The sequence below is a fragment of the Acinonyx jubatus genome, chromosome A3, assembly GCF_027475565.1.
Source record: "Acinonyx jubatus isolate Ajub_Pintada_27869175 chromosome A3, VMU_Ajub_asm_v1.0, whole genome shotgun sequence".
NCBI classification, from domain to species: Eukaryota; Metazoa; Chordata; class Mammalia; order Carnivora; family Felidae; genus Acinonyx; species Acinonyx jubatus.
The window spans coordinates 99,980,464-100,004,159 of NC_069388.1; the positions used below are offsets into that span (position 1 = coordinate 99,980,464).

The 23,696-nt window shown below is 42.3% G+C and overlaps 1 gene segment (V, D, J or C); it reads right to left on the reverse strand.

The window, feature by feature from the left end:
• Nucleotides 1–16,550: 16,550 nt before the first annotated feature.
• Nucleotides 16,551–23,696, reverse strand: part of LOC106978146 (immunoglobulin kappa light chain-like) — an 84,913-nt gene continuing 77,767 nt past the window's right edge. Inside the window, 2 exon segments of the V gene segment in view lie at nucleotides 16,551–17,080; nucleotides 20,598–20,631. Of these exon segments, the coding sequence occupies nucleotides 16,749–17,080; nucleotides 20,598–20,631 (366 nt within the window).

Consider the following 23,696-nt stretch of genomic DNA (forward strand, 5'->3'; position numbering starts at 1 on the left):
GCTCGAACTCATGGACCGCGAGATCGTGACCTGGCTGAAGTCGGATGCTGAACCGACTGCGCCACCCAGGCGCCCCTGGAAGGGGCCTTCTTAATCGCTCAGTGCAGCCCCCTCATCTTACAGACTGGGAGGCTGAGGCCTGGTGATGTGCTCAAGATTGTTAGCAAGGTGATGGCCTGGGGGGGACTCCAGTCTACTGCTTTTTAAAGACGGTGGAGCAAGCGTGAGATGCCTGCTATTCTACAAAAGGGGAGCAGACAAGAGGAAAAATGTCCCAGGTCAGAAATCAGAGGGAAATAATAACTACAGAGCCTCCATAGAGTTGTAAAGTCCTTTGTAGCTTATGAAGCTCTTGCAGATGCAGAAGTATGAATACATAAAATGAAATTTAGTTGATATTTTATGAAATGGATTCTTTTTTTTTTTTTAAGTTTATTTATTTTGAGAGAGAGAGGGAGAGGGTGGAAGGGCAGAGAGAGAGGGAGAGAGAGAATCCCAAGCAGGCTCTACATGGGCAGCACAGAACCCGATGTGGGGCTTGATGTCAGGACCGTGAGCTAAAGCCAAGAGTCAGATGCTTGGTCAACTGGGCCACCCAGGCGCCCCTTACTAAAGTAACTTGGCTTTAGGTGTTGAAGTGACTTCTGAATTATTAAAGAAAGAAAATTACTAAAGAAAGGAAGTCTGCTCTACTGGTCTTATTTCACTGTAGCCATAATCTTTTAAAATCTATTCAGTTTATTTTAATTAGAATAACCCATTTCTTAAGTAAAGCAGTTAACAGGGAATTTTTTGAGGTTGCTTAACAGATTTTGACAATTTCCTTAGCCCTGCATTGGGTATTTTTTATTTCATTTTTTGCTAAAGAAATGGGGTTTGTGGATTTTGATAACTGCACATAATAGATTAAAAACAATTTTTTTAAAATGTTTATTCATTTTTGAGATGGTGGGGGTGGGGGTGGGGGAAGACAGGGCGTGAGCAGGGGAGGGGCAGAGAGAGCGGGAGACACAGACCCTGAAGCAGACAGCAGGCACCAAGCTGTCAGCAGAGCCCGATGCGGGGCTCGAACTCACAAACCATGAGATCATGACCTGAGCTGAAGTCAGACGCTTAACGGACTGAGCCACCTAGGCGCCCCTGCACATAATAGATTTTAAATCATCAGGCTGTGATAGAACAAGGAGGTCTGATGACATGATTAAAACTAAAACTCACAGAATCCTTTGAACTTGGATGGAAGTTTCTTGGGAGGGGGAGGGTACTAGAGAGTGGCCTCTGTATCATCGTGGGTCCCTGAGGACAGGATTGATTGCTCACGTTCCGAAGTGAAGAAACAGCAGTGAAGGGTTTTGAAAGGTTAAAGCAACGCTCGCATGTGGGTTCATAAAAGTAACGAGTAGTTACCTTTACTCAGGCCCTCACTGGTGCTTTCATGTTGTCACGGTCCTTACAATAACCTGCAAAGAGGTGCTTTGTTATTATCTGAAAATTACAGATGCAGAGACTGAGGTTTTGATAGTGTTAGTCTCAAGGCCAATCAACCAAGTTAGTGGCAGAGCGAGATTTGAAGTCCAGTCTACCTAGGTCTGAAGTCCCTGATCTTTCCTTTGCACTTTTATAAGCTATGATATTTTTTTTCCTGTTTTTCTTGTCGGTTGATTCCAAGAGCGAATGATTTCCTTTTTCTGGACATGCTGAATAGGGAGTGTGGGCCTTTAACTCCTCTGTCTGTAATCTGTGGCTGGGCTGGACCTGTCTCTTCTTCGCATTCCTCCTGCTTGATCAGCACATGGCAGGGGAACTTCACAGGAGCCAGAGTATTAAACATTCCCTTTCTCTGACTTTGCCTTACTTTTCCCCTTGGTGGTAGGGGACAAGCTCTGTAGTAACTGAACTGGGAATCTGAGGAGGAGAGGCCCCCACTTCTGTGGGGTGCACATCAGCAACATTTGGTTCCTCAGCTGTGGCTGAAGCCACCTGACCTGGACCCTCATGCCAGCCCCATAGTGAGAAAACCCTGTTTCTCATTTCTTCTTTTGCAAAGGCCCATCTGGATAGAGCAGGTGCAGAGGCGGGTCCTTAAAATAGAAGCCTTTTTTCCATGTGACGTGGCACTATGGAAGCCCCCTTGCTTCTTTACCTGTTGTTCAAATTAATGACATGATGAAGATCTGTGCCCTCATCGTGGCATTTTCCTGACTTCTGTGGGACCTTTCATTTGTCAGTTGACCTTTCTAGTGTCTTCACTTGTAAGATACAGGACTTGTTCTTGGCCACCTCAACGAGTATCCTTCCTAGCTTTGATGTTCTGGGTCCATGTTTCTTTTTTTTTTTTTTTAACGTTTATTTATTTTTGAGAGAAAGAGACAGAGTGGGAAGGGGAGAGGGACAGAGAGAGAGGGAGACACAGAATACGAAGCAGGGTGCAGGCTCCGAGCTGTCAGCACAGAGCCCGACGCGGGGCTCGAACTCACGAACCAGGAGATCATGACCTGAGCTGAAGTCGGACGCTCAACCGACTGAGCTACCCAGGCGCCCCTCTGTGTCCATGTTTCTGATTAGGGCTCAGATCTTTGAATTCGCCATCTCTGTCTTGTGTAGTTCCCCCAGCAATATTATTCTAGCAGAAATAGCTGGGCCTCAGAATGATTCTTGATGGTTAGAGTATGTCATCTCACCATCTTGACATCCCATTTGCTCTATATCAGCAACCCTCTCTAGGGCAGGTGTCAGGAACCACTTAAAAGCTTGAGTAAGTTTCCATGTATGTGTTTGGGATCACAGAAAACAATAGGTGATTTATTTTATTTTAAATTTTGTGGATTTTCTACTAAACTGGTACCAAGGCATGTTATTCTTTTTTTTTTTTTTTTTAATGTTTATTTATTTTTGAAAGAGAGAGAGCATGACAGCAGGGGAGGGGCAGAGAGAGAGGGGGGCAGAGGGTCTGAAGTGGGCTCTGCACTGACAGCAGAGAGCCCAGCATGGGGCTCAAACTCACAAACACTGAGATCATGCCCTGAGCCGGACGCTTAACCAACTGAGCCACCCAGGTGCCCCAAACAATAAGGTGATTTAATTTAACATCAGGGAAGGTTATTTCCCTGTTCTTCCTTTCTGTCTTAAGGAATTAAAGATTCCTTTCAAAGTTCTAAATCTTAAGAGACTACATTTTAAGAAATTGATACTTATAAAACTCTTCTGTGTGTGTGTGTGTGTGTGTGTGTGTGTGTTTAGTGAAGGCCGAACCAAGCCTTGAGTCTCAGTATTTTTGTTTTCTGTTTTGTAGAGTAGGAATAATATTTCCTTCATGGGGTTGTTGTGGGAATTAGCTCAGCAAGAGGTCGGGGTACTGCTTGATACAAACGAGGCACTCAGAAAATGCTTGTTCTCCCCGGATCGTGTAAGTTCTTTTTTTTCTGCTCCGGAGTACTAGCTCTTGGTTAGGCTTGAGGCTGAAAAATTGGCCCTCTGATGTCAAGGAGCTAGCAACGTTTTAAGGGGACCAAATTGATACATATGAAACAATTCGAGAACAGCTTGAGTCAGGGCATGACTGATCGCTGCCTGGGGACAAGGCATGCCTCCCTAACAGAGCAGGCACATTTTCACAGCAATGGTCTCTGAGCCTCATTTTCCAGGAGAGTGGGGTGTCAGCACACGTGACCATCCTAGGAAAGAGTCGAGACCACAGGTTGTAGGGGTCCAACCGTGAGGGGAAAGCTAAGGGAAATTGTCCACTATCAATGAGAGAGAATGAGGCGTATCATTCAAAATGATCAGTGCAGCATGTGAACAGAAAAGAGAAGCATTGTGAAATAGCGAGAGAAGTTGAACGCAAAATTGTCTTAATGGTGTGGATTATCCTGTAGCTTTGTATGAAGAGGCGTAGATAAATATTAGATGAGAGTAGAATGTGAGGAATCAAAATAACAGATGTGTTAGGGTTGTGGATTGATGGGTGAATTTCAAAACCATTCCTTTTGGTAGGCTTTCAGTTTTAACAGTTGACACCAACTATTTTGAATAATTTCATAGTGAATAACGACTTGTGCCGAATACTATGCCAGTCCCTGGATGAAGGTTCCCTCCTTCTTTGGGGTAGGACTTCTTCTGTGATAGTCATTGTGATCTCTGTCTTGAATGGCTTGTTGTTTTTGTTTTGGTTTGGTTTGGTTTTTTTTTTGAAGAGAAAAAAAGTACAACAAGTCCAGGAGATTATGGAGACCTCTTCCATTTACATTTCTGTAGATCTTCCTTCTCGAATTCCCTACAACCTGATACTGAATCCAAAGGAAGGGAGAGGCCCTGGGAGCTCTGATTTTGAACTTTAGGGATTTGGCCTGCTACTTCTCTAGAAAATGCCTGGTTCTCCCAAGCTTCAGTCAGCCTTAATAGAGGCACATATCCCTTCAAGAAAAACCAATATACCCACAGTCCACTTGGCAAATGGATAATTCAGGTGGTGATTTACATTTCATTTTGGCAGATGGACCCTTCATTTTCAAAAGAATTCTTCATGAGTGTCCCTCAAAAATGAATTGACTTTTCAGGAACACATTGATTTCATGTGGTCACTTACCCTGTAGGTAGTATGTGTACTTAGGCTGGTTCTTCCATAGCATGAATAAGTGGGCTCTTGTCAAGGGGAAGAAACTGAGGAGATACAACATGGCTGGGACCCTCCAGCTTTCAATTTAATTTGGGTCAAATCAGTTCAGCCCTGTGCAAGCCAATCCAGTGCAAACTAGTCCAATCTAACCAGTCCAAAAAGCATGTTGGTGTTTGTGTCAGTGAATCTAAGGAACATAATCTCCCCCCGAATTAGAAGTGAACAAAACAGCATGGCTTGAGTTGGCCCTTTTCCACTCACCTTGTGTGCCAACTTCTCAAGGCCTCCTGGCCTATGTGTGCTTGAGAATGTAGATTGGAGGAAGGGGAACTGGACAGAGCCTCGATGCCTGGCTTCTAGGCTTATTTCGGTTTCAACTATTAACAGCATTGAGTAAGTGGTCAACCTCTTGAGGCCTTAATCTCCTAATTTATTCAAATAAAGACAGCAGTCTAATTTTTTTGAGCACTTATCTCCAGTCCTGGCAGTCTATGAATTCACCTTCAGCTCTTTTATACAAACTTTTTGATTATTTGAAACCAAATTTCCACTACTCTGATACTTTTAGTTGGCTCTTCTCAGAACATCAGTGTCCAATTTAGCACTATTCTAATTATTTTCCTTATTTGTACCCATTTTTGGGGGGGGGCAAGGATTATGTTTTTTTCTGCAGACTTTTCTACAGACTTCTTGAGGACAGGGCTTGTGACACTCATATCCTTGTATCTCCTCATGGTGACTCGAACTCTTGGAACCACTGTCAAAACAACATCTTCTTGGTGATTCTGTCCTTTCTTTTAGGGTATCTCTCACATCTTTATAACAAATTCTCTTTTTTTTTAATTTTTTTTTTGACATTTATTCATTTCTGAGAGACAGGGAGACAGAGCGTGAGTGGGGGAAGGGCAGAGAGAGAGACACACACAGAATCCAAAGCAGGCTCCAGGCTCCGAGCAGTCAGCACAGAGCCCGACCCAGGGCTCGAACTCATGAACCGTGAGATCATGACCTGAGCCTAAGAAGGTATCACGATTTTAAATACATTCTGGAAGTTTCATAGATGCAATATTTCTTTTCAGAGTTAACATTGGAAATAATGTCACACACACGTTTTTTTAAAAGATACATTCTTTTAACTAAATAAGGTTGTTTGACAAATTTGTGTGGAGAGGGACACAAGATAATCCTCCAGTTGTTGGCAGAGCAGTAATTGCAAGTCGTTCAGTCCAAACACGCAGTTCTTTTCTGTCAGCTCCATGACTTCTTGCCTCTGGTTGAACCACTGTACCCGAAAGTGGACTGATCCTTTCCGTTCCAAGTGGAAGTGCCCACTGTGAGCTACCATCACAGAGGTGGTGAGAATGGCCGTGGTGCTGGATGGGACATGGTGCTGGTGGAATTGGACTGGATTAGATTATCTGAGGTCATAAGAAATGAAACTTGGCTTGCAGTTGGCTGGCTCTAGAAGGTGCGGTCTCCTATGCTTCCATGCAATGTTCTGTGTGACCGAAGGCAGCACAGAGCGGGCACGCTGTACAGGGTCAGAAAAGGAATAAACAGACCATCCTTGAAAGTCACAGATGGAAAAGCGGATTACAAGGGCGGCGCCGCTTTTCAGGAAGACCTGGGTCATCAGATCCAATGGGGGTGGTTCCAGGCAGGTGACGGTATGGAGCAAAGAGAGCAGCGGGCTTGAAATCAGAGGACAAATATCTAAGAGTTGGCCTTTCCACTTGGGCAAGTCTTTCAGTCTTTCTGGTCCTGTTTCTTCATCTGTAAACTAGGTTAGTATTGTCACACTCTGTGAGTTAGCGTATCCAAATAACAAACAAACACAACCAGACACACAGAAAAACAATCTGTATGATAGTTCTACCAACATGTATCAGCATCAACAATTCACTGTTCATTTGCTTATTTATTTTTTCAGTAAATGCTTGAACAACCAAGGCCCGGTGTTTTGTGCTAAGCACTGCAACAAGTAAAAAATTGTATAAAGATCAAGGTGTAGAAATTCTAGTTCAGGTCCTCAATAAATGGTAGATGAGTCATAAACTGAAGCATGGAAATAAAGAGTGACTTTCTGTAGGTCTTCCAGCTACTATTATGATTCTCAAGTGTTATTTTGTTGCACAGTTTCCAAATGCCACATTGCTGGTTTCTTTATAATAGACAAAAGGCCCTGCCTTTTAGGAGACTAACTTTTGATGGGAAATAAAGACAGGGATACTTGGGGCTCACGCAAATCAAACACGTAAGTGATGGATGGGACGTAGTGAATTCAATAATGTGGGAAATCAAGGGAGAGTGGACTCTGGGTGAAATCAGATTTTCTCCATTTTTCACAGATGATCTTTTGGAGGCGGTGGAATTTTTTTAGGTCAGCTGTAAATAAACCAGTTTCATTCATTTTCAGACTTACCTGCAGAAAAATAGCTAATAAGAGTTACCAGGTTCATAAATTTGATGGCCTTACATTTAACATGTGACTTGTTATTTTGGAGTATATAATGAATCTGTCAACATGAGTGAAAAAGTTATTTGCAACTGTCACATCTGGTAGGCTTTATGAAAACATAAGCTCTGGGAACTTATTAAATTTTACTTATAAACTCTTAATACAGAATACAGTGATCGAGAAGAGTATATTCCTCTTTCTTACCTAATAATTAGGGTTTACTATATTTCTGAGCGACAATGTATTAAAAACGAAGCAAGGGCTGAAGGTGGAGAGAGACACTGGCAGGGGTGAGAGACACTGTAGACAGAAGCACATATCTGGGGGTAGGTGTGTATTGGGATGAGGGCAATGAAGGCTGGATTATGTCATTTTCCACAAATGTCTATTTAGCTTCTCCTGTTTCAAGAACTTTGCCTTTTTTTTTTTTTACAGTCAGTTTAGGAGACACTGTATCTTTAAGCATTTACAATCTTAGAAGAGCAGGAAGGGCATAGGAAGGAGAAGGCAAGCTAACACAAGGGCAAAAGCCTCAGACCCTTCTAGTCCTGTGGCTGATGTGGATTTTGTCACTAGTGTTGCATTCCGAGGAAAGCTTTCCATTCCTAGGTGGCTGCTCTGGTTAGTATAGTCAATGGAGACTCATCAGAAGGATATAATCCAGCAACAGGAGGTATACAGTGAGGGCAGGCCAGCTGATCAGTATCTCAGTGCACAGCGGTTCTCAGGAGCCCATAGCCCCGGCTCTCAGGGGAAAGACCTCTGATCAGATCTCTACAGAGCCTACCCCGTTTCTCTGTTTCTCTAGTCTTTTCTCTCTTCCTTGCTATTTCCATCCCTCTTCTCTTTGGTCTTTCTTCCAGCTCTCTTTGTTATCCTTTCCCCTCTAATCTTTTTGTAAATGTACTTTAATTAAACACACTATGGAATTAAATTATAGACATTGGTTTGCTAAATAAAATGTGTACACACACGCACACACACACACACACACATACATTATTTTCTATTTCTTGAAAAAAGAAGACAGAGTTAAAAAATCTCTCCAAAATGTAGAAGTCCAGAGCAGATTACAGTTGACCTTTGAACAACATAGGTTTGAACTGTGTGGGTCCACTTATACATACATTTTTCTTTTGGATAAATACAGTACAGTGCTGTAAATGCATTTTCTCTCTTATACTTTTCTTAATAACATCTTTCCACTAGCTTTACTACAGGAATACAATATATAATACATTTAACATACAACATATGTGTTAATCAACTGTTTATGTTATCATTAAGGCTTCTGGTTAATAGTAGGCTAATAGTAGATAAGTTTTCCAGGAGTTAAAAGTTATATTTTTTTGAGTGGATTTTTGACTGTGTGGGGGTTAGGGCCCTTAACCCCTGCATTGTTTGAGGGTCAACTGTATTTGTTTGGATCAGTGATCCTCAATCCAGAATTTCCTCATGTCTAGATTATTGTCTTTGGTGCACAACAGAAGAAAATACATATTGGAAACCCATATGTGGAGTTTCAGGTTTGTGGAGAGTACAGTGAAAATTGGATGGGAGTAGGTAGGAGTTCTTCTCACATTATCCAGGTTCAGGGAGCAGATCTGAGCATGTGTTTGGTGACTGAGGATCTTGAAGGGCTCAAGGTGAGTGTTCATAGGTCATGCTGCTGCCGTGGAGGACAGGGACTTCTGTGTCCTTCTCCAACCGCCAGCACACAGACCAGGTACTCATAAATGTTTATAGAATGAAAGAATCCAGGAATACCTGTGGAATCAGAAGTTGTAAGGGACTGGGTTGAATATATTCTGATTCCCAGGTTATTTATCTATGTATTTTTTTTAAATGCTTATTTTTGAAGGAGAGAGACAGAACACGAGTGGGGGAGGGGCAGAGAGAAAGGGGACACAGAATCTGAAGCAGGCTCCAGGCTCTGAGCTGTCAGCACAGAGCTCAATGTGGGGCTCCAGCCCATGAACCATGAGATCATGACCTGAGCCAAAGTTGGATGCTTAACTGAGTGAGCCACCCAGGCGCCCCTGTGTATTTTCTTATTCTCTATCTGTGATGTTTGTTTTTTCCTTTGATATTTGTTTTTTTGCACAGTGAAGGGCAACAAACCAGTTCCAGAGAGTAGAGGACTTCTGTAAATGAACCATTGCCCACCTGCTCATGAACCAAGTGGGTAGGAAGACGGGTCCCAGTTGGCATGTAGTCCAAGAAGAGTTTATGATGTCTCAGATTCTAGAGCCTTCTTTTCCACAAGGATATAAAAGACACCCTCAGCTCACTCTCCTTCTGGCTGGGAAGACTGCTGAATGGTTGGGCCACTTGAAATCACATGCTGATGACTGGGAGCACATTTCCTTTCTTTCAGTATAAAATATTGGTCTTTGGGAAACGCACCTTCCACCTAAATCCCTGCAACACTTTTACATTCCATTATGGTGTCAGGCAAGCTCAGGGGAAATACACTGAACTGAACTTGATCCTTAGGCCTGTGGGTGAGATAGTGTGTCAACAAATAGTTCTTCACTGTACCTTAGTTTCTCCATCTTTCAGACAGAGATTTTTCTTGCCTTGACATGTCAAATAGGTAAAGAGGAACAGAAGGATTGTGGTGTATTATTGCAAATTAGAAGAAATGAAGGTTTCAGGCCAAATTTAAAAAGGCTTCCTTGTGGAATGACTGCAAGGGGAACATCCATTGAACTCAGTCATGGAATCCAAGAACCTATTAATAATTAAGAACAAGAAAAGATCATGGATTGAGCATATATTCTGTGCATGCCTTCTACTAAGCGGGTTATGTACAGTGTTTCATTTAATGTCAATAGTGATGTGGAGACAGAGGTTTTATTACTATTACTTTAGTATAGACAGAGAACCTGAGACCAGGAGGGTGTTAATTCCAATATAAGTTATAAGTGATGAGTCCCCATGTCAGAGTTCATTGATGGAAGCTATGGCTTCCCAGTTGGAGCACTGCAGTGATTTATGAGGACACCCTTAGTGTCAGTAAGTCCCAGGTTGGCTAATGTTTGGGCAGGAGGGTGAAGGTATGTACCTTTCCTGACCTCCAGCATGTGTTATGTGTGGTTCCATAGAGCTCCCTAGACACCCCGCTGTCCATCCCATTGCTCCATGTTGCAATTTCTGTTAACTTGTTTCCACACTAGGCTGGGAGTTCCTTGAGGTTGAGAGCTGTCTCTTGTTCACTGTGTTACCCGCAGAACATAGTACAGAGCCAGGTCCATGAAGATGCTAATCAATGTCTGTAGAATGAATGAAGGTGGGCGTCCATGCATCCAATCATATAAACGAGTTTTGTATGTCGTAGTTAGGGTTGCATGGTGTAGAAGGGCAAGCGATTAACATGGTGACTTGGGTAAGGACCAATGGATGAGTGAGTGGTTGTGTGGCCGGGTATATGTATTGGTGGAAGGGGAATATAGGAGAAGAGAATGTTTCTGTCATGGGTGCTAGGAAGTTTACTGAAATGTGCTCTGTAATGTTGCCATGACTCATCCCTATTTTTCCTGGCCTTCTATCCCTGAGGTGCCCAAACTATTATTCAACATGAATCATTTCTTGCTGCCCTCAAATACTTCCAGGACCTCTGTGGGCTTCACGAAGCATCTACCTGCTCACAGTGTCTTTCTTACCTGCAGCCTGTATGGGTCCTGTCAACATATCAGACCTCTGAGAGGGTGCTGCCTATTCTGGGTTGAGGTTTTCCAGGGAGAGAACCCTGGGACTGGAGCTGGGGCAGTGGGTTTAGGTAGAAATGTATCAAGCAAAGTTAGGGTCAGTGTTACTTCCAGCCAAGTGCTGGACACAGAGTTGGCCAGGTACTGTGAGGACCCAGGTGCAGGGGGCCATAGGAACTACTGGAAGGGCGTGGAGTGCACTACCCAGCCTGTTGGAGGAGGATGGGAGTGAAACCAACAGATGTGCTCAAGGTTCTATTTTCAGTTCCCCAAAAGGTCTTCTCCTTGACCAAAGCAGTGTGACCGTTGCCATGACGGTTGCTATCTTGGTCCCTGGGACTCTCCCTCCAAAGGTGGCATTACTTTTTTAATCTTCTTAGGCCAGTCACCATGAAACTCGATACTAACCCACCTGGGGTGGGGATGGGCAGGGCCTGTCTGGGGTCTGAGCACTATGATGATGGAAGATGTTTTGGTACTAAGAGGGACCTTTGGTTAATGAGTTATTTTTCCAAATGAGACCAATACTCCTAGCTATCTTCGGCATGGCCGACTTTCCAGTTTTGCTGAGCATCACAGATTTCTCTCCCGAAATGTTCATAGTGAGCTCATTGTTGCATCTGGTAACAGATGGGAAGAACTCTGGCCTTGAATCTCAGTCTGTCTCCAGGTGATTAGGCCATGCCATCCAGCCTCTGCTCTTCAGTCTCCTGACCTGACTTCCAAGCTCCTTACTCGGTCAAAGACCCAGGGCTTCTTTGCCCCTAAGAATGGCAGCTGTGAATAGAAGTTGTGAAGGGACCACAATGTGTTGCAGTTAGGGCTGTTGATCAGGCTGCCTGAGTCTGAGGCCTGACTTTGGTATTTACTTATTGTGTGACCTTGGACATGGTATTTACACTAAGTCTTAGTTTCCTTGTAACACAGACTACACGTGGGGTTGTTGGAGGATTCAGTGACACGATCATCGTTGTCAGTGTTGGACATTGTATGCATTGCTATTATTATGGAGTAAAAACCTGTTACAAGCTGGCACGTGTTGAGACAGAAGGAGTATTACAGAAGGTTTTCTCTGTGTACTTTTTGTTTCCTACATTGACCATCAACATTTTATCATGGTGTCGTAAGTTGAAGGCTGTTCCTTATTTGTTCTTTGAGCCCGTGGTGAAACAAAAGCTTGTGTAATTTTTTAAGAAAGACTCAGAGAGAGGGAAGACCTTCATTCACTCTCTAGTCCAATCTTTTTGTTAGTTTTAGAGTCGCTTGAGGCCTTACTATTACTATGACAAACCAGTGTTCCTGAAAACCTGCACAGAACCTGCTGAGTGCAAACTCTAAGAAAGACATGGTGGTTTGGGCTTGATAAGCTTGGTTTAAGTTACGGTTCTACGTCTTGTGAGCTCTGTGATTTTAAGCACGCTACATAACCTTCCTTAGCCTCAGGATCCTCATCTATGAGGCCAGGTTAATAAATACCTCAGTGTGTGTTATGAGAATCAAGGTGGTCGTGCTAGTGACAGTGCTAGCAAATGACAGTACTCTCCCCTCTTCTGCTTTCCCCACCCCATTGCCCCTGTCCTCACCGTCATCCCTTTTCTCCCTCTATGCAGAGAATCTTGCTGGTTTCAGGGATACAGAGGTTCCAGAGTTAAAAGGTAGGACCTTCTTTTAAGAGATAAGTAACCACATGGTAGGGGTAGTAAGAGCCATTCAAGTCCTAAGAAGAGATTGTTAGGACAATGGAGGGGTAGAAAGTCTGAAAGGAGCTAAGGGGAGAGACCAGAGGTATCTATGGGGGTCTTTCCCATGCCAGTGGTCTCTAAGAATTCATGGAAGGAATTGGCATGTGGAACCTAGGGGACAGGAAGTGGCGGATGGTAAGGGGACTCCCTTGTGAATTCCAATCTTCTCCATCTTCTCTTAGCTTCCCCCTTCCTGGAGCCTTTACTTGTGTACTTCTATCTACACGGTCTTCTTGAATCGCTAAAGCTCCACAATCTAAATTCTACATATTTATTGAAGAAGTTACGAACAATTCCCAGCATGTCTGTGGACCTCTCTGCATCAGTGCGTGTGGACACTCCCTTCACTCCTGTCTGTGGTTGAGCCGTGTTCCTAGCGAGGGGCAGCACCTCCACCTGTGTTCCACCCACCCCATCTCACCTACTCAAGGGCATGGCTCCAGCATGTTTCTCTTGTCTTTCCTGCAGCACCAGATTTTCTTCTTTACCGGATTATTCTCATTAGCATTCCAAAAGGCTGTCATTTCTCTTCTTCCAGATACTGCCTTTTTCCAACCCTTTCCTCCAAAGACTTGGCCGTGCAAACTGTCTCCAATTTCTTTCTTCTCATTTTCTCTTGAACTCATTCTGATCAGATTTTTGCCCTTGCTGTTCTATGGACACTGCTTTTATCTAGTTCACCAATGACCCCCACATCTCTAGATCCAGTGGTCCATTTTCATTCCAGTTGACAACAGTTGACAACTGATCAGTTTCTCCTCTGTGTAACATTTCTTCTTTTGGATTCCAGGACAACACCACTCTCCTGATTTTCCTCTTTCTCTGACCAATCCTTTCTGTCTTCTTTTCTGGTTCTTCCTCATCTCACCAACTTCTTAATGTTGGAGTGCTTCCCATCTTAGTGCTTGGGTTTCTCTATCCCTGCACACCTGGTGTCTATTCTGTCACAGTCTGAGGGCTTTTAACACCATCCTTATGGCGATGACCACATTTATGCCTCTAGTACTGACCTCTGTCTTCCACGTGACAGGGTCTTCTATCCAGTTGTCCACCTGTCATCTCTGCTTTGTTGCCTGGTAGGCATCTCAGACTTGGCACATCCACAGTGGAACTCCTAAAGCTTCTGCAATCAAGGCAGTGTCTAATGACAAATAGATCCCGGAATGGAATAGAGCTTTTAGAAGTAGACCCAACTTTATGGTCACTTGATTTTCAACAAAGGTATCAAAGCACTCCAGCTGGGGAAAGGGAAGTCTTTGGGGTTAAAAGAATTATGGCTGGAGAATAAGTTGAAAGACATCAAATAGTAGCCAAACTGAGCTACTATTGTTATGACGATGACTAATACTTGTGCCTTCCTCAATACATGCTAGGCTGGGTGTTCAGTGGTTCACATGAATTATTTCATTCAAGTCTCACAACAGTCTTACAAGTAAGACTTTCCGATGAGAAAACTGAGGCACAAACGTCAAGTAACTTCCTGTTATGACTTGTGAGCATATCTTCCCAGGCAATTATATATGAACAATGATGTGGGAAAAGAACATAAGAATGTGTCCACTTCATCTAGCCAGTCTCATGGTAATGGGTGACTTGAACCCTAGCGCTAACTCACCAGTGCTCACCCAGTAGGGAGAGAGCACAGAATCCTGGCTTCTGTCTTGGAGATGCAGCCTTAGGTCCTCCAGTGGCCACTCTGGCCACTGATACAGTTTTAGTAAAAGGTCCCACCTTGTTCACATTGATACCAACCCTCCCTCTCCTCCCCCCAGCATAGGTACCCAGGCCGAATGGCACCTTCTAGAAGGATGAAAAGAGGAGAGACCTCAGGAAGATGGAACATTTAACTCTTTGTTCTATGCAGCACCATAAGCACAGGAAGGCAGAATTGTATACGTTTTCAGAGAGCAGAGTTAGGCAGGTGGGGATCTGATCCCAGGCCCACCACTGACCATGTGGTCTTGACCTTAGCCTCTTTTATCTATAAATTGGGTGTAAGATATTTCTTTTTTTAAATGTTTATTTATTTGTGAGATAGAAGCATGAGTCGGGGAGAGGCAGAGAGAGAGGGAGAGAGAGAATCCCAAGCAGCCTCCACACTGTCAGTGCAGAGCCAACATGGGGCTCAAACCCATAAGTTGTGAGATCATGATCTGAGCCAAAACCGAGAGCCAGACGCTTAAACCGACTGAGCTACCCAGGTGCCCTTGGTGTAAGATATTTCTTGATGTGAAGTTATTTTGAAGTACCAGTCATCTATATCTATATATCTATATCTATATCTATATCTATATCTATATCTATATCTATATCTATATCTATATCTATATCTATATCTATATCTATCTATATCTATCTATATGTAGAAAAGTGCACAGATTATACAGTTTGACAAATTTCCACAGTGGTACACATTACTTAACAAAACTCCAGAAGCCCTCCTGCTAGGCACCACCTCACCCCATGCCCAAAAGTAATCCCCATCCAAATTTCTAATTGTGGTTTTAACTGGCTTGGAACTTTATATAAATGAAAATATACAGAATATATCTTTTGGGAGTGCGTGGGTGGCTCAGTGGTTAAGCATCTGACTTCAGCTCAGGTCATAATCTCACAGCTTGTGGGTTCAAGCTCAGTGTCCGGCTCTGTGCTGACAGCTCAGAGCCTGGAGCCTCCTTCCGGCTCCGTGTCTTCCTCTCTCTCTGCCCCTCCCCCACCCGTGCTCACTCTGTCTCTTCTCTCCCAAAAATAAACATTAAAAAAATTTTTTTTTTAGTTTGGACTCTGTCTCCCTCTCTCTCTGCCCCTCTCCTGCTCATGTTCTGTCTGTCCCTCTCTCTCAAAAATAAATAAACGTTAAAAAATTTTTTTTAAATTATCTTTTGTGTTTGGTTTCTTTTGCTTGTCATGTTTATGAAGATTCATCTATGCCATTCGGTATAGTTATAGTTTTAAAATTATCCTTATGTAATAGAATTTCAGTGTGTAAACATACTACAACTTAGTGACCCATTCTATTGTTGGTGGGCATTTGGATTATTTCCGGTTTTGGGCTTTTATAAATGAAGCAGCTCTGAAAATGTGCACAGGTCTTCCGGTGGACAGAGACACAGTCATTTGGAGTGGGATTGCTAGGTTATACTGTATGAATCTCTCTCAGCTTTCTAGAACTTGCCCAACATTTAAAATTTTTATTTATTTTTATTTTTTAATAAAGTTTTTAAAGTTTATGTGTTTTTGAGAGAGACAGAGACAGCATGAGTTGGGGAGGGGCAGAGAGAGAGGGAGAGAGCGAGAATCCCAAGCAGGCTCTGTGCTGTCAGCACAGTGCCTGATGCGTGGCTCGAACCCACAAAACCATGAGATCATGCCCTCAGCCCAAACCCAAGAATGGAATGCCCAACCGACTGAGCCAGCCAGGTGCACCTTAGAACTTGCCCAACATTTTAATGAACATTTTTAACCTTGCAGTAAAGTAAGGTTTAAATTAGGTTGTGGAAAGCACTCAGTATGGTTTTTGGCAGATAGAGAGATCACATTCCATTAAGTTAAAGTGCCATAATGGACTTTACCATTTCCCTATTGCGTGTTCATTTAGATCATTTTCATTGTCTTGTTATTTTATGTAATGTCACAGTGAATGACTCTTTATAGATGTTTCTTTCTTTTGAAAAATTTGCTTTGAGTAAATTCTCAGGTAAGTTCAACTGGATCAGAAGATATGTGACTGTAGAAACTGTCACCCTTAAAAGGACTCCGAGGGTCTGCTGAGGAGGGGAACATGAGGAAGCAAGCCTCTTACACCATGGCCCTGGGGGTGGGCAGGATATGAAGACAGGTCGCTTATGGCTTTCATGGAGTGTCTCGTAGAGGACAAGAAGGTCAGGTAGAATGTGGGATGATGATTTTTATACGTGGTGGTGATTTTATAGCAACTGGGTGTTTAGTTGCTTAGAAATAAACTGGGTAATTGGAAAAAAAACAAACAAACTATACCAACCATTAACAGAGGAGGAAGAGGGAAATCACTGGTGCAAAGATTCACTTTATTTATTCATTTCCCCCCAAATATTATTAGCATGATTAAAGCCAAAGAGGGGGAGGCAGTAAGGTGGGGACAAGGGCCTGCAATAGGTGTGGGTCTCCGATGGGGAAAGGTCCGGAGGCCTGAGGAGGGAGACAGAGAGTCTGGGACTGAGGCGCAGGTGATGAGGCCTGCTAGGCTACTCTCTCTGACACTCGCTCCTGTTGAAACTCTTGACGAGGGTGGAGGCCAGGCTCTTGTGAGTGACCTCGCAGGAGTACTTTTCATGACTTTGGTACTCCGTACTGGACATCGTCAGGGTGCTGCTGAGGCTGTAGGTGCTGTCCTTGCTGTTCTGCTCTGTGGTGCTCTCCTGGATGCCTTTGTTTTGGACAACGCCATCCACTTTCCACTTGACATTGACCTCTTTGGGGTAGAAGTCATTCAACATGCACACGATAGAGGCACTTCCTGTATGTAACTCGTCCAGAGATGGTTGGAAGAGAAAGACAGATGGCTGAGCATCACTCCCTGAGGAAGGAAGCACAGAGAATGGTTGTTAAGTAACAGGGAAATTCTCCATTTGGGCATATTGTTTGTGGGCAATCCCGGAGCCCGTAAGGGAGACAGAGCAATTTATTCTGTGTAGCAATGAGGGACACCAGGAAGCAGATTTATAATCTCCATGATTTTGAGTGTTTCTGTAGCCCCTATCTCTTAAGAAAGTTTTACAGTTTTGTTTGAACTCTTTGCAGCCATTTTAAGGGCTTTTTTGCTTTTCTGACCTCACCTTCTTTCCTTCAGCTGTGTTCCCTGCCCCCTGCCTTACACCCAGTACTTTAGGCAAAGAAACAAAGGCCATTTAGTCTGACTCCCTCAAAGTTTAGAAGAGAAAACAGGTCTTGGACCCCCTTACAGAGATCATTCCTCCGTGCCTCTCCCAGAACTGTGTAGCAATATCGGGCTGCTTTTTCCTTCCAGGGTTTTCTTTGAGTGTGTTAGAGCCAGACCCCCCCTATAGAGTGACTTTGAGCCCCGAGTCTGTGCCTGGGCTGAGGCACAGCCCTGTTACCTTCTGTGATCAGGCTAGCAACTGTCCCACCTCCTTACAAAGGCCTTGAAGGAAGACTGAGCCCTCGTCTGACAGCTGTCATGATATGGGGCGATAACAGACCAGACAATGGGGGTCAACTGTAATTTTGGCCACCTGCCTACAAGGAACTAGCTAGCTTCGGTTCTGACCATGAGCAGCTGCCAGATGGCATCTGGGAAATCCCCCCCTGTGGGCATTCAAGCTGTCTGGTCAGAGAGCAAGGGCTAAAATAACAAATCAAGAATCCTTTGCTGGGAGAAGACTGCAGATAAGTGAACAGGTTTTTATAAAGCTAACCTCCATTAACGAAGCATTTCAAAGTAAGATACTGAACTTTCTATGTTTTGATTTTTTTTTTCTCTTTTCACCTTCATCACTAATTTTTTTCTGAGAATTTTATAAAATAGCATTGGCCGCAAAATAGTGTGAATTCTAGAAAAAAAGGAAGGGAAGTATTCTAGAAAGATACTCCTAGCCGGGTGACTCCTTGATGCCTTTAAAATATCCATCCTGCATTCAAATATTAAACGATTAGCACATTGATATGGAAAGTCTTACAAGACATTTTATTAGCTTTTAATGGAGTTTAAACTTCTAAAATAGGTTTTTAAAAGGCCCTTCAAAAAGCTACATAGTTTAAATAGTTCTAAAATAGTTCTCAGAGTTTTAAAACAGCTCTAAAATAGTCCTATAAAACTGTTGCAGACCAAAAATAATCTTTCATAAGCATCACTTTTGAAATCAGCTGAAGTAAACAACAAAAAATTACTAAACTATTTTAGAGGGTATGGAATTAAAATACTCAGATTAAAAATTTTCTACCACAGAATGAAAGTATTGGAAAATATATTTATATCAAGTTTTTATTAATGGCATTTGTCTATGATTAGATATTTCATACAACTGAAAAATAGTCCTTCCCAAGCCATTAATTTTTTGAAAATTAAAAACATGTCACAAATTTATTTTTTTATCTGATGGTATTTAATGTGAACTCAGTAAAAGTTAATTGACTAAAACTGGAATGGCCAGACGGCCTTAAATTCAGTTTTTGCTGGTAAGGATTTTACTCGGAAAGAATGATATATATTTCTTTCTTTAGGATTGTACTTTTATTATTTAAATATATTTGATGAGAGGATATTGAAATCATTACATGTCACTGAAAACAAAAGTAGCTGTAACTTTTTTACAGTCTTCTAATGGAAATTTTCGTATAAAAATGACTGAATTTTATTTCTGAAATTTCTAATAAATCAGACTTCTCCCTGTTTCTTCTACGTTAGCTCAGTGCCCACTACATTTCTATTCTTTCTCGTTAGTGCCATTATTCGTATCACTGTGTCGGGAGAGCCGCCACAGTAGAGTTGAACAGGCGAACGAACGTGGAGTGGCCGTGGCCTTTAGTGGCTAGGCGCACTGCCACACGAGTGCTGTGGCCTGATCACGAAAGTTATTCAGTCATGACAAAAGACCGCCATGAGGTCTATAGACCACGCAAGATGTGCCATGGCTTCCTTGACGGTATAAAGTGGCCAAGTAGTAACGGAGGGAAATAAAAGAACACACTCACTAAAATATTTACTATTTTTCTACAAGTCCATGGGCATTCAAACATGCAATTATTTTATTTTACTTAATTTAAACGAATGTTTTCAAAACTGAGATTTTCGCCATAACCATCTTTTCACCATTACAATAAGAAATCATCTCACGTTTAGTCTAATATAGAAATTGGATTTTTACAAAGAAGGTAGCTATCAGGATATAGAACTTCTGTGGAATTTTTGAATATTAACAGTTTATCACTCGTCTTAGGCTCCAAAGATAGCATTGCAGCTGATTCTCAATTAAGCTGCAGGTTTTACATGGCAAACAACTACGCTTTTCTAACTTCTTACCAATTTTTCATGCATTCTATGGATTTTAATTGTTATCTTATAAAATTATTTATCAGGAGAGAAAACAGACTAAGAAATAAATTTCTGTATCACACAGAACAAGCAAAACTCGCTATAACATCTGGTAAAACTCAGCGAAAATTAGTTCACTTTTTCTCTCGAGCTTCAAAGATTCCTTTTCATCTACACTAATTTTTTTTTTCCTTTTGAACAATGAAATTTAGATTAAATTAATCTTTTTGTCTAGAAATCCATTTTTGGAGCTGAGTTTAACTTTTGAAATTGATGACAAATCTGAAATGGTCTCATGTACCCGTCCGCACAAAATTCATACTTCAGTCTCTGAAAGTCATCACTGATATTTAGACCCAAATTTCAACAGGCAACAGAGAAAAATTACTTACGTTTAATCTCCAGATGTGTCCCTTGGCCAAAGGTGGTCCACTGTATTAACTTGATTACTTTTCCCTCAACAAAAACCTCTTTTTGCTGCTAAGCTTATTAGATTGATGGATACAGAGAAAATCTGGCAATCTAGATGCCATGTCAACTAACTGTTTCTTTGCTCTTCCTTGAGACAAATTGATTTTCAGTCCCTTACTCATCTGATTTTCAGAAGAATCCCGGGCTCTTCAGAATTGACCTCAATTCACACTCCACACATGAAAACCCCCAAATTTCACAACGCTACCAGAAAAAGGACTAAAAAGTGTACTTACGTTTGATCTCCAGCTTGGTACCTGGGCCGAAAGTGAGCCACACTGAGGGCTTTGACACTTTAGCCCTCAACAAAAACCTCCTTCTGACGCTGATCATATAAGAAAGTCCAATTCAGAGAAAAATCCAGCTGTCTTTCCCCTTCTCCCCACAAAGCCTACTCTCATCACAAACTCAACGATTTGTTTGCTTAGCTGAAAAGTTGGCTCTTTTCTCATTTTCTGCTATTTTCTTTTGGGGCACCAGGAGTGGCTCATTTTACCAAAATGTCATAAACTTGAACAAATATTACAACAGGACGAAAACCTCACACATAATTGAACAAAAAGGTACTTACGTTTCATCTCCAGTTTGGTCCCCTGGCCGAAAGTGAACCACAGTGATTTCCCTTAACCTCTACCTCTATGAAAACCCACCCTGAAACGGTAGTCTCTCTCCCCAGTGACCCTGTTTTGATTTGGAAATCTTAAAAATCAGCGGTCAGCTAGCCTCCAGTGCAATGATTTTCCCTCCTCTGTACCTGGTCTGGGAATGAGATTTGTTTTATCCCTGACATGTAATTAATTAGAACACGTGAAAAGGCAGGGGATGGGGGGAGAAAAAGCAAACCAATTAGACAAAAACAGTGAAGAATTAGTTGAAAAAAATACTTACGTTTTATCTCCAGCTTCGTCCCCTGGCCGAAATTGTACACACAGTAGTTCCTCCTAATCTCCTTCCTATACAAAAACTGAATTTCCTTTTCTGACAACTGAGCAAGGCTCTGTGTAGAACATATAATTACGCTCCCCCATAGATTTCTGAAACTATCACTTAGACAAGTTATTCTCACCCAATGACTGAATCCCGTTCCTCACAGAAAATGTGTAATCCACTTTTGAGTTTGTTTATAGACTTTATCTTTGCCTTAGAGGACGTCAGATCCTGGTTGCAAAACGTCAGCTTATACAGATCGCTTCATAGACCCGGGAATCACAAGACACAAACAACCGAAGAAGGAAGGTTTGGGTTTTACTCACGTTTGATTTCCAGCTTGGTTCCTTGGCCAAACGTCCACCACAGTGATAGCTCCCCATTGTGTCAATGTACAAAAACCCTTCTCACTAAAGGGGACCAGAGGCCCTGGGTCAGCTGCTGAAGCTTTACTCTGTTTTCCAGCAGGTGTCGAACCCTCAGGGCTTCCCTGATAGAGAATGTTTTTTAGGTAAGATCTAAAATCTTGGAAGAGGATATATTTATGTCTACGGGCTGATGATCCCTTTCTTTAGCCATCTACCCTATCTGGACTGCCTATTTATTTATTTGAAGGTAGGCTGAATGGAAATGACAAAGAAAACAAGTAAGTTTTAAAATTTTCACTCTTTTATACCTTCTCCTGGGGCAGGGGGCTTTTGCAAGTGATAAACCTCATTCAGTATAATTATGGGATTCTAGTTTCTCTCAGTTAAGGATAATTAAAGAGTGTCTTCGTATTTGACCTCTCCTTTGCCATGATGTTTCAAAAAAGGTAGACTAAATGTATATCAGATCAGATCAAGGCCCATGTTTTACTTTGAAACATATTTTGGCATCAAGCTGTAGAGGACATCTGAGCCCAAAACAAAGATCAAAGATCAATAGAGTAGAAAGTAGACTTTACTTAGTTGATCATCTGTTGTCAGAGGGGTACCCACCACGTTCAATGAGATGAACCATGTACAGAATGTCTTTGGAGCTGCCGGGGAATCGTGCCATGCCATGGTGTTTCCGTGGTAACCCCATCAAAGTGTGTATGTGTGTGTATGTGTGTGTGTGTGTGTGTGTGTGTGTGTGTGTGTGTGTGTGTCATTTTGAGAGACAACGTGAGGGAGGGGCAGAGAAAGAGGAGAGAGAGAATTCCAAGCAGGCTCTGTACTGTCAGTGCAGAGCCCAATGAATTTTTTCAAAACTCAGTTCAAGAGAGACCTTCTCTTGGATTATCCCCCAGCCAAGTGACTCTGCTTTGCAGAGTACAGAGACAGATCTAGAACACCTAGTTGTTCTTATCTGCTGTCAGATTCTTTCTACCCTACTGGATTGTAAATTGTTTGATGTTTCATTGTCTTGTATTTGGAAGGCCCAGTCTAGTACCTTCAGTTGGCAAATGTTCCACAAACATTTGCAGAATGAATGAATGAAAAAAAAAAAGACATTCCACAATGAAGAGTTGAAAATCAATAATGAACCAGAGCTAATAAATTATAATAAACCAAAGACTAATACTAACCACTGAAATAGTATGTTTCAGGGGCACCTGGGTGGCTCAGTTGGTTAAGCATCTGACTTTAGCTCAGGTCTTGATCTCAAAGTTCATGGGTTTGAGCCCCACGTGGGGCTCTGTGCTGGCAGCTCAGAGCCTGGAGCCTGCTTTGGATTCTGTATCTCCCCCCCTCTCTCTCTCTGCCCCTCCCCCGCTTGCGCTCTGTCTCTCAAAAGTAACTAAATGTTAATAAAAAAAAAAAAAGAAAGAAAGAAAATATTTGGAGCTCCCGGCTGGCTCAGTCAGTTAAGTGTCCAACTTTGGCTCAGGTCCTGATTCCATGTTTCATGAGTTAGTCCCACATCAGGCTCTGTGCTGACAGCTCAGAGCCCCCGGAGCCTGCTTCAGATTCTGTATCTTCTTCTTTCTCTACCCCTCCCCCTTCCCTCTCTCACACTCTGTCTCTGTCTCTCAAAAATAAATAAATGTTAAAAAAATTAAAGAAATAGTAAGTTTCATAAGAGAAATTGTAACTGTAATTCTGAAAGGTAGGGGTAGGTTTCCTTGATTCTGTCAGCAAGAGCTTTGCTATTGTCTTTAATAGCAAAATCAGCAGTGGATCTCACCAGAAGATGAGGAAAGAGAGGAATCATGGAGGTAGACAGAAGAGAGAAACTGGCCAGTGGACATTTAGTGTGCAAAATAGTTGACTGAGGACATAGTCAACATAGATCCTAAAGAGGACAGAGTGATTTTTCTCTGCAGAGATACAAGCAATACTAGCCATAATACTTGATATTTATTGAGCACTTACAAAGTGTCAGACATTTTACATGAATCATCCACATTTAATTATTCCCCAGAATCTAGGAACAAGAAACTGATATTATCCCTGTTCTATAGATGAGGAAAATTGAGTTCAGAGATGTTAAGTAACTTCACCCTAATAGTGAGTGGCAGCGCTGGGAGCTCATGCACTTAATTGGCCCTGGGAGTAGAAACACCCAATGGAAGCAGCATGCATGGCCGATGACATTGGGGTGGGAGAAGGAAAAGGGATCTCCTTAGACTGTCCTAGGGATGGAAATGAGTAGATGACTGTGCTCAAATGTATATACAAGACTGATCATTGAAATGTTTAGAAGTTGAAGAAATGGAAAATAACTGAAATTTTCACCAATAGGAATTTGGTTAAATGGATTATGATAGAACTTTGCA